General features: G+C 39.6%; 1 protein-coding gene across 6 annotated transcripts in view; it reads right to left on the bottom strand.

Annotated features, from left to right (window-relative positions):
• LOC149816137 (putative serine/threonine protein kinase IREH1) overlaps nucleotides 1-12385 on the bottom strand; it is a 41886-nt gene that overhangs the window by 18013 nt on the left and 11488 nt on the right. For all 6 annotated transcript variants that reach the window (XM_089986568.1, XM_089986569.1, XM_089986570.1 and 3 more), the window contains 2 exons: nucleotides 3349-3559; nucleotides 3130-3215 (listed from right to left, as the gene is read on the bottom strand). In XM_089986568.1, coding sequence (XP_089842694.1) covers nucleotides 3130-3215; nucleotides 3349-3559 — 297 coding nt within the window. The remainder of the gene's footprint in view (nucleotides 1-3129; nucleotides 3216-3348; nucleotides 3560-12385) is intronic.

The raw sequence follows: 12385 nt of genomic DNA, 5'->3' as shown, positions 1-12385 counted from the left end.
TGTATGCTAAATGTGTGCATAAGTGAGGGTTGAGTTAGCTCATGAAACTTCAGTTATACTTGAAAATTTTTCCAGATTTGCTATCCATAATATATTCAGCCTTTGCACGTAAAGAATAATATGTTTTACTTTCCAGTATTAGATACACTATGTTGAATCAAAGCATTATTGCAAGACCCCATCCTATGCATGTGTATACCTTAATTTGATGTGCTTGGCACTTGCGCCATTACTTGAATATTCACATGTTTAATTAAAATGGGTATGTCATGAAAGCTTGCACGCAACATGAAACATGGGTATGTCATGAAAGCTTGCATGCAACATGAAACATGTGAATTAAGGCATGCATTGGTTATGAGTGTGTGTATTGAATGAAAGTATGCATTGAACTTGAATACATGTGCACTCATGCATATGCCTATGGATTTTATTATTTCATGCACATCTCAAAAGGGTTTTGCATACATGAGTGTGTGTTGAAAAGCATGGGGAAGAAATGCATATTGGCATGTAAATGATGATTTTTGCTTATGAATGCATTGATGATGAAATGGGTCATCTGGGTTGTGTGAGCTTTGAGCATGTGTTGCTCTTTGTTTTAGTTGTTAAATGCATTGCAAAAATCAAATGTGATATTATTGTTCCTATTACACTGTTCCATGATGTCACGGGCTGTGGTCTCGTGAAAAGCTTGACATGTTGATTTGCAAGCTTATGTTAATAATTCTGCATGTTGATTTGCAAATGTAAAATAGATAAATTAATAACAAGATAAAAAAAATAAAAAAAGTGTAATTTATGTTTTCCTGATGTCCTTTCTTTAGTGGGAGTCTTGGATATTGCGGTTTTGGAAAAACCGTAGGATACTAAAACTCTGTGTGCGTTGTTGTTACTCTTGAACCCGATATTGAGGTTCTTCTCCTGACCACAGTTTTAGGGAGAGTCCGCCACTTTGCCTGGGGTGGTGTGTAGACACAGTTGTTATTTTGGTATACCAAGAAAAGTGACACTTGTGGATGTTAATGTCCTTGGTATCCCCGACATTATATGTTGATTTCTAATGTTTCGATGGATGGTGTTTTTTATTGATATTGATCGAGGGCTAAGTTTGAAACCTAGTAATAAAATACAAATTGTGTGTTAAGCTACCCTGAGAACCTAACTTGACTTCGGAAATTTTACCCGTTTTGAGAATCTGCGGGCAATGGTAATAAAAAATGGAACTTAAATGTGTGTGCATCCTAATAGGAACATGCATATAAAAGAAAACTTTATTGAAGATAATAAATTATGCATGCATTGCATTGAAATCATGCATACTCCTGTTATGCATTAGATCATGCATATTTACGTGTTCCCTCAATTGTGATATATTAATGAATGCATGATGTTCCTTAATGCATGTTAAATATCTTTATTGCTTAAATTGTGATCCCTATTATTTATTAAATTTTTCTTCATACTTAATGATTTTTCCCTATTGCATGAATGATTAATTGAGTTATGAATGTGTTATATTTATGTCCCTCTAAAATATTGCATAAATCTTATTTATGTTCTTTTTACTTATTTAATTCATTAGAGGGACCTGTACGCAAGATTCTTTGGATTCTGACACCCTACTTTTTGTGTTTTTCGCAGCCTCAGATGCCTAGTGGGGTGACCTGCTTCTGAGAAGAGTCACGAGGGGACCACAAGACTACATGGCAGATTCTTTGGACGGCGTGGTTCTTTCCTTTTGTCTTTTTTTTACTTTTAATTAATTATGTCTCAGACTCCTTACATTTGAATAAATAAAGTTTGGTTTGATCATGGTTTGGTATGAAAGATGAGTATAAGATTCATTGTGGTGGTGGTTGTATTTAACTGTAAAGGCCTCGGGTCTCTGGGATTGTTCTCGCACTTGCTTCACTAAAAAATCCGCACTTTTTAAGGGGTATGAGTTGGGATCGCTACAATTAGTGTGCAGATTGTGCTTAGACATAAATCTGTGCATCTCTCTCTCTCTCTCTCTATATATATATATATATATATATATGAGTGCTTCTATTGTAGTATTGTAACACTACCACTATAACTTAGTGTGGTACACACTTGATTTACATAGATTTAGCATGTTTTATTTACTATACCCATGTGTTAAAGTTGATTCAAACATGATGTTCCATACCATTTTAAACCACCTTATCTTCACGAATTGTGAGCCATTGATTTTTCACCATCTCAAAAATAGAATCTTATGGTGTATTAGATATTATAAAACCTTCTAACATAGTAAATAAATGATGCTAAACACATCTGTATGGTTAGATTTTATATTTAGTGGCTAGGTCCATACAAACTGGAGTGTGTACCACTGTATGGTATCTTGGGGAAGAACCACCATATATATATATATATATATATATATATAGAGAGAGAGAGAGAGAGAGAGAGAGACATCTTTCCATAGAGAAACTATATTGCTGGCATCAGCTGAGGTCATCAATTTGAACCAGCAGCTGATCTTTGCACTGCACTATTGTGATCAATTTTGTTTATTCCCTTTTTCTGTAAAAAGGGATGCTTGCTGATGTCATCCTTGTGAATATCGTCAAGTTCTCGGGCAAGATACTCTACTTTCCTACTTTCTCTTCACGCTGAGTCTGATTATTGTTCTTTAATTGTTCACAGCGATTACAAACTCAACTGTTCCCATCAGAACGACTTCCTTAATTTTCTGCAATATTTTAACATCCACAAAAAACAGACTAACAGCAATCCACTAGCAGATATGCAACAGTAATGTTGATTATCAAGCAGAATTTCAACAATGAGTATAAAACGAATGTCATTCAACCGTATTCTCCATGAAACTTCTTTCTTTTACATGATGCATTGCTTGAACCATGACAACGTGGAGGCTTGTAACGACAAAAACATTTGAAGGTCTACAAGTCAAGAAGATTGAAAATACAGTCTCTTAAAAAATCATCAGTATTACAGATTTGGTGCTTTAGAAATGTCAAGTGTATTCATTCCAGAATTAGAATATGGTATTGATGCAGTAGATAGGTGCATAACAAGCATAGGGCACTTAGGATGTTTGACAGCCAAGAAGCCCTTGCAGAAATTAAAAAAATAAACCTGAGGATGCTCAGCATTGAATGGTGGAATTCCAACAATCAGCTCAAAAAGAATAACACCCACAGACCACCAATCTGCAGCAGCACCTGCAAGATAAAGTGCATGCTTGCTTTCACAGAATATAAGTAGGTAACAATTTAAAACTGATCGCTGAACTGCCATAATCTAAAACATGACAAACGACTAAGGCATAAATTCAAGTGAACACATATATCTTACTGTGCCCAGTGCCAAGGAGTATCTCAGGTGCCAAATAATCAGGTGTAGCAACAGCTGAGCGCATCTGCCGCCTCTCCCTTTGCTTGACATGCTCAGAAGCAGATAGTTGAGGCTCATCTTCTCCAAGTAATGTTGATCCATTAACTGCTGGACCAGATAAATCATCAGTACTGTTGATGAGACCAACCTTTGAAAGCCCAAAATCTGTCAACTGTTGCAAAAAAAAAAAATCAAGAATTTTAGCACATGTCAATGATAAATAAAAATAAACATGCTACTGGAAAAAAAAGCCAAATATTTAAATGAAGAGAACACTCAACATGCAAATAAAAAAAGAAGGGAAATGAAAGTTGAATACTTAAAATCATGTTCCAGAAACCGTGATAAATACTAAAGCACAGATATGAAGAACAGAGAACAATGTTAAAATGCAAAACAAGAGAAAATAAACCAAAAATAATGTTTTCACATTTGTTGCCATTACATAAAATGATGCATTAAGTGTTGTACACACACCACCACCACTTGGAGATCTGTCTTGGATTGGCACACCAAGGATCACTTGACCCAGTTTATGGACATTTTTATGTGTCCAAATGTTAATCACTCACATAAGAAAATTTACTGCCTCGCCCAGTTTGTCCAGCCCAGAACCCCAGAACACCAATGAGCCCATTTCCCCTCTTCCTCGCACACACCAATTGGTCACACAGTCTCAAACCGGGTCTTTAAAACCCAAAATTTACTTCACCACATACCCATTACCTGAAGCCCTGCTCACAGAACTAAAACAGGATCGTGAACTCACTAGCTTCTCCCAAGCCCAGAAAGATGTTAGATGGCGGGAGGCCATGGCCAGTGAATTTAAAGCCCTTATCCAAAATGGGACCTGGACACCTGGTCCAAATCAGAATGTTGACATTTGTAAGTGAATTACAAGATTAAATGTCGTGTGGACGTTAGTCTCGAGCGATATAAAGTTCGCTTAGTGGCCAAGGGTTATACTCAAGAGGCTGGACTTGATTACTTTGAAATTTTCAGTTACTTGTCAAACTTACCACTATCCGCACCGTTCTTACAATAGTTGTAAAAACCTAAAAAAAAAAAAGAGGCTTGGATTCGGGTCCGATCCGGACCCAACCTGAGGCCACCGCCTCTCTCGTGCTTTCTAAAGACAACGAGGCAGGGGAGGGGTTTCAAATAGAAACACCCTTTTCCCACTCTCTCTCTACCCGACCCCCCCTCTCCTCGTGTCTGCCGAGTAGCGGCCACCGGCGACCCCCCTTCCTCCGGCAGGCTCCTTTCTAAAGACAGCAAGGCAGGGGAGGGGTTTTCTCGTCCTGTAAGTTCTAGTAATATACTTGATTGAAGTATAATTGGAGCATGATCATTAATGACTTTTTTAGTGTTGATTCATTTCATTGCATGATATTATATGCACATGCTCACAACGTTTTTTTTAATTCCTCACTCAATTATGATTCATATATTTTCTTATGAGTTGCCTCTTTGAAGGCTCTTTATGTTGTTCCTTCATGGACTATGTCGATATTCCCCATTATAGGTTCTTGTTTATTATTGGACCGTGTGAATGTATTAAGCATTCTTATTATACATTTTCGCATACATTTTAAAAATTTCTCACTTTTACTTATTTTCAAGTATGTGACTTGTTGCGTGAGGCATGAAGAGCAATTAGACGTCCAGAAAAGTTTCCTTAACATTAGGTTTAGGTTTAATCTTCTTTAAATAGAGATAAGTCAAGATAAACATATTTACAATAAGACCCAAATATAAGAGAAATAACCAAACTAACCCTTACTACTTTTCTTTAAAATAATTTAGGCACGCGCCTAAAACTCCTCAACACTCCCCCTCAAGCTGGAGCATATATATCAATCATGCTCAGCTTGTCACAACATCTAAGGAAACCGGAACTATCAAGAGGCTTCGTGAAGACATCAACAACTTGGTATTCAGAGGATATGTGTTTAGTACAAATGTACCCAGTTAACACTAAATCCCGTACATAATGACAATCAACTTCAATATATTTTGTTCTTTCATGGAACACAGGATTATTGGCAATATACGTAGCAGCCATGTTGTCACACATCATTATCATAGGACATGACACGTTCACTTGAAGATCAGTTAGAACTGATTTAATCCACATCATTTCAGCAACAGTTTGTGCCATAGCTCTGTATTCTGATTCTACACTTGACCTGGTTACTACTGTCTGCTTTTTGCTTCTCCAGGTAATCAGATTTCCTCCCAAAAATACACAAAAATCAGTTGTCCACTTTCTGTCATTAACAGACCCAGCATAGTCTGCATCCGAATACGCAATGACTTCTAATGAAGGATTTTGTTTGAACAACAACCCTTTTTCCTGGAGAGGCTTTCAAATACCTAAGAACCATCATAGCAGCCTGCCAGTGATCCTTATTAGGTTTATCCATAAATTGACTTATCTTGCTCACTGCTAAAGAAATGTCAGGTCTGGTCACTGTCACATATAACAATTTGCCAACAAGAGAACGAAAGCTACTACTGTCTACAGATTTTGATTTCTCATCATACATATGGCTCTTAGGGTCCATAGGAATACTTGCAGGTTTAGCCCCTAGCATTCTTGTTTCCTTAAGTAAATCTAGAACATACTTTCGTTGGGACAATACCAAACCCTCACGGTTCCTTGAAACTTCTATTCCCAAGAAATATCTGAGAGGATTGAGATCTTTAGTAACAAAATACAACTGAAGATGGGCCTTTGTATCTGAAATCTCTTTGGAATTGTTGCCTCTCAGTATGATATCATCTACATATACCACCATCACAACAACTCCAAAGCAAGATTTTTTAATAAACAGAGAATGATCTGAGGCTGACCTGACAAAGCCAAATGCAGTCATTATTTCAAAGAGCTTTTGAAACCACGCACGAGGACTTTGTTTAAGACCATAAATGGCTTTCTTCAATTTGCATACCTGCTGACACTCCCCCTCAACCTCGAATCCAGGAGGTTGCTGCATGTAGACTGTTTCCAGTAAATCACCATATAAAAAGGCATTTTTCACATCAAGTTGAGAAAGGCTCCACCCATAGTGTACAACAACAGACAAGACCAATCGGACGGTGCCAAGACGAGCCACAGGCGAGAAAGTTTCAAAGAAATCAATACCATAAGTCTGAGTATAACCTTTGGCTACCAGTCTAGCTTTATACCGCTCAAGGGAGCGGTCATAATTATACTTGACAGTGAAGACCCACTTACAACCAACAATATTTGCATCATTGGGCGGAACAACCAGATCCCATGTACCAAGTGATAGTAAAGCATTCATTTCTTCCTGCATTGCTTGCTTCCAGCTTGGATCTAGAAGAGCTTGATGATGATTGAGGGGAATAGATGTTGCACACAATGCTGAGATGAAATTTCGCATGTTCCTTCCAAGTCGTACATTTGTAACATACTTAGAAATAGGATGAAGAGTACACTGTCTTATTCCTTTTCGTAAAGCAATAGGCAAATCATCATCCACAACAGAAGCTTCTGGTTGATAAGGAATACTCACATCCAGAGAAGGGGAAGATGAAGGCATGCAATCAGGTGGTGATCGATGTGAGTACACCAGTGGAGGGTCCCGATATCGCTGCACAGAAGGAGACTTCACAGCAGACTCTTGAGGAGCAGATTCCAAAGAAAAGGGAGGAACGGGTAGAAGAAAAGTATCGTCGTGACCTACTTGCACTCTGGGAGTAATACTTGAGAAATAAGGAATAGACTCAAAGAATGAGACATCCGCACTGATATACTCCTTTTGGGATATAGGGTCATAACAACGATATCCCTTTTGATTTTTAGGATACCCAAGGAAAACATATTTGGTAGACTGAGCAGCCAACTTGTCCCTATTTTGTCCTAATCTATGCACAAAGCACACACACCCGAACACTTTAGGAGGAATATGAAAAAGATGAGCTTCTGGATTAAGGATTTGGATGGGTATAGGATCCCCTATAGAAGATGAAGGCATGCGGTTTATGAGGAACCCAACACTCAACATTGCATCTCCCCAATATGATGCAGGCATATTAGATTGTAACATTAAGCAACGAGCTACATTTAAAATTTGCCTATGCTTTCGTTCGGCTACCCCATTTTGCTGAGAAGTATGGGCACAAGAGGTTTGAGGCTTGATCCCACGGTCTTTATAAAATCGTAACAAGCCTTTAGTCTTAAATTCAAGAGCATTATCAGTGCGAACAATTTTGACACATGAATCAAACTGAGTTTGTATTTCAATAATCAAAGATTGAAGAATATTTGGAACTTCAGATCATTCTTTTATTAAGAATAACCAAGACAATCTTGAAAAATCATCAACAATGACCAGATAATAACGACATTTAGAAAGACTCGGAATTCGACTAGGACCCCACACATCTACATGAAGAAGATCAAATAATTTTTGGACGGACTCTGACTAGACGGAAAGGAACTTCTGTGATGCTTGCCAAGTTGACAAGTTTCACACTGTGAAATCTAAGGAATAACTCTGCGAAGTTTAGGTAAAGGAAGATGTCCAAGACGATGATGCCACACCAAAGAACTAGACGAAGACTCGACTGTAGCATGGGCTGCTCCAACTGGATGATGCATATAATAAACACCACCTTTTTCATAGCCTCCACCAATCCTCTTCCCCGTCAGCAAATCCTGAAACATACAACACACAGGATCAAATATCACCCTACAATTTAGTTCCTTGACAACGCGGCTAACTGACATTAAATTTTGTGGAAAGGAGGGAACATGGAGCACATTTGTCAACTGGAGAGTAGGAGATAAAGAAACATTTCCTTGATCAACAATAGGGGAGGAACTACCATCAACAAAAACCACCTTTCGATGATTTGAAATAGGGTTCAAGTTTGAAAAATCATGAGAGTTTCCACACAAGTGTCTAGAAGCTCCTAAATCAATGATCCATCTACTACCTTGGCAAGATAAGCCATCACCTTCAGACCATGCAACATCTGCCACGGGAGAGCTTGAACTGGATGGACGATGAGCAGCTAGTTCATCATATTCAGCACGACTAAGTGTAATGATATCCTTTGAAGAGTCGGCAGGAACATCTGCACTGGCATTGGCAGCCTGAGCTTTCGAAGCAACCGTGGGTGAAGATCCAGGAGGGCGACCATGTTTATCATAGCATCTATCTTCCATGTGACCAAGCCTGTCACAATAGGTACATTGAAGTCTGACTCTACCTACAGTATCTCGACCACGACCTCTCCTTCTCGGGATAAACAAAGTACCCCGTCCACGACCAGACGATACAAAAAGAGCAGAAGTCTGGGATTCAGACTGGGACAGAGACAATGACATAGAAAGTCTACTAAGTCGATTATAAGCTTCAGCCAAAGTTGGAACATCAGAACTTGTCAGCATCTGGACCTTTGCTACTGAATATTCTGATGACAAACCTGTGAGAAATTGAGCAACCATAGTCTGTTCTTGATGAACTCTCTGTTTGTCACAACATAGAGGTCTATGAGCATTTAACCGCTCAAAAGCAGCCTTTACGGATGCATAATACTGTGCTAAAGTTTGGTCTCCCTGCTGAAGTTGATAAATTTCTTGTTCAACCTGTAGAATATGACTTACATTGGTTTCCTGAGAGTATGTATCTCTAAGGTTTTCCCACATTTGCTTTGCAGAAGCATAATAAATGAGACCATCAGCAATATGTGGTTGCACACTATTCATGATCCATGACATGACAATGTCATTGTCTTCTTCCCATGTAACATATTTACCATTCTTCTACTTGGGTTCAGATTCTAATAGGATATGCTTCCTGCGATGACCCGAAACAGACATCATAAAAGTACGAGACCATCTAGCATAATTTGTCTCATCTAATTTTATAGATGATCCATAAGAAAAAGGATTTGCAAAAGCTTTGTATTCAAGCAATGACTCCACCTTCTGATCGTTGTTTTGAGATGCAGCCATAAAAAAAAATTTAAAAACAGCTATGTTACCAAAATTTATGATATCTCTGGACTGCGTCAATACCAGCTAACTGTGGTAAACTGAACCTTCCACCACGATAGTCAAGATCAGATCCACCAGGCCTAATGTAACACCACCACAACTACCCACGTCCACCACAGATCAGATCAAATCTGCATAGCAATCCACCACAACTCAGAGACAGCTGATCGCCAGTCGATACAGCATCATTAACGACTGCTCACGTCCACAACAGCAACTCAGAGAATGTTGATCACCAGTCGATACAGCAACATTAACGACTGCTCACGTCTACAACAGATAAGATCTGATTCACAATCATTAACAGATCTACAATGAAGACAGATCTGATCCACGCCATGTGACAGACACTCAATCACCAACAGCAATGGCGTAGTACACATCAACGCCAAGATATTATCCTGTTGCCACCAACTTTCAAATCACGATAATCCATCTTCAACAGATTTTAGGGTTTTCATCTCCACGACGAGCAACAACAAGATCTGACTTCGGATCCAAGGCCCGTCACCAGATCATATATTTTTTCATGGTGACAAACCAGATTAAGGATCTGAAGCCAGATCGACGGCGAGCTCCTGTGAGTCGGTGAGGTGAGCTCTTATGTTAGAGGTTCGAACAGAGAGGCTAGATCTAATATAGATATCCTTTGTCCTCGTCCACCAAAGTCAGTCGATATGCTAACTTTGAGAAGTCCAGATCGATCTTAGGATGAAGGTGAATACGCAGGAGACTCAGGCATCCATAATCGAGAAGAGCTCTGATACCATGTTGCGTGAGGCATGAAGAGCAATTAGACATCCAGAAAAGTTTCCTTAGCATTAGGTCTAATCTTCTTTAAATAGAGATTAGCCAAGATAAACATATTTACAATAAGACCCAGATATAAGAGAAATAACCAAACTAACCCTTACTACTTTTCTTTAAAATAATTTAGGCACACGCCTAAAACTCCTCAACATGACTTTTGAAAGTTGGTCTTCTAAAAACATTTGGTATGCATAAGTAATTATCTTGTCCTGATGGATCCTGTGCTTTAAATAAGATATTTAAGAGTTTATTGAAATTCATAGAATATCTTTTTGCATCATTGTTTTTTTGATGAATCATATGATATGGTTTTGTTGATTTATCTCGATTGAAATATTTCGCTTGATTAAAGTGCAAAGATATCTTTTACTTGGACTTTTTTTGGTTTGTTCCTCAGGAGCTTGAAGATGAGATGAAAAAAAGTACCTTAGATAGATCATGAAAGGTGCTCATCATTAAAGACAATTGGAGGAAGACATTTGCAAATTTCAATGGCATCCTTACCGAAACCTTTTGAAGCCTTGAGATTCTTCCTCTTGTATTTCTTCAAACTTTTTGTTTCCCCACGCAAAGTTTGAGGGGGGTGTTAAAATGTAACCGCAATTCCTCTTGTAATACCCTAAAAGGGTATTTTTGTCATTTCCATTTTGCACATATTCCATTAGGAATATGATTGTACTTTTTTTATTTTCTTTTTCTTTTATTTTTTTCCTTTCTTTCTTATATTCTTTTTTTTTATTCGTACCACCTTGGGGGGCCCCAATGTAGACGTTGGACTAGGGGTGGCAAAATCTGACCCGACCCGCCAACTTGCTTCTTAGCCGGGTTCGGGTTTGGCTTAAACGGGCTCATGTCGTAAACGGGTCAACCTGCCTAACTCGTTTATTAACCGGTCAGGTTTGTGTTAGGGGTATGCCAACCCGCCAACCCGTTTATATATATATATAAATCCCAAAATCCAAGCGGGATGGATGCGTGTCGAGCAAGACTCGCATGCATTATCCCAACAGGAGCGAGGAGAACCCCCGTGGCGCGCAAGAATCAGCCAGCCGGAGGGCATCATTTTTCGGCGAGGCTCCGCCCGGCGGGGCTGATCCATCTCTGAGGGGCGACCGGAGACGGGGTCGAACAGTTCGAGGCGGCCTCCTTCGAGGCAGAGCGCCTCGACGCCGAGGCGCGGTGGTCGATGGCGGAGGTTTCTTCCCGAGAGGCTGAGGAGGCAGCGGTGGACGGCGAGGATCTAAAGGCATGGAAGTGGAGGATAAGGAAGAGGGTTTGGGACCTAATGGAGAGAGAGAACGTCGCTCGAGACCCTCGGTCCGTCCACCATCGAATCCCGAACTTTGACGGAGCACCGATGGCGACGAAAATGGTGAGTTAGGGTTTCTCTCTCTCCTTTTGTTTTCCTAATTTATTTCATAAATTTTGTTGCGAGTAATGATCTGGTGACAATGTGATCACCGAAAGGTCAAGTGGTTCGCATAATGCTGCCACTTAGATTTGTCAGTGGGCGTTTGTGGGTTTTTTAGTAGAAGAAATGAGATGATTTCTACGTGGAAGTCAACCCGCAACCCGTTTAATAAATGGCTCAACCCGCAACTCGTTTAATAAATGGCTCAACCCGCAACCCGTGTAATCGGGTCGTGTCGACCCAACCCATTTATTAAACGGGTTAACCGTGTCGTGTTGGGTTACCTGTTTAATAAATGGGTCGGGTTCGTGTTTGCCACATCCGACCCGTTTAATAAACGGGTCGGGTTCATGTTGAGGTATGATGACCCGCCAACCCGACCCGATTGCCACCCCTACGTTGGACCCCTCCAACGGGTAGTCGTTAGAGCCCCTCCAAGGCCCTCTATATAACCCCTATAAAAGGGGGTCCTCTCCTTTGTATTGGTATTCTTGTGGGAGCTTGAGCTCCATAGTAAAAGGGTTTTTACCCTATTTCTCATAATAAAGATATATTCTTTTAGCCTTTTGGCTTAACCCCTTTGTGGGTTTATGGGTTTAGCACTTTATGTGCTTTTGGTTGCCCCTTAGTGGGTTTGTGTATTTGCACCTTAAGTGTGCATTTATGAGTTCATTATCGAACCCTTTGTTTTCTAACAGAGTCAACCCCTTGTTTTTTTGGATGCCATTGCCAAGTGTTTGAAC

This window comes from Nuphar pumila, chromosome 14 (genome assembly GCF_984573655.1).
Source record: "Nuphar pumila chromosome 14, dmNupPumi1.hap1.1, whole genome shotgun sequence".
Taxonomy (NCBI): domain Eukaryota; kingdom Viridiplantae; phylum Streptophyta; class Magnoliopsida; order Nymphaeales; family Nymphaeaceae; genus Nuphar; species Nuphar pumila.
Note: the sequence above shows the minus strand (reverse complement) of the source record. Positions and strands in the feature narration are given on the sequence as shown.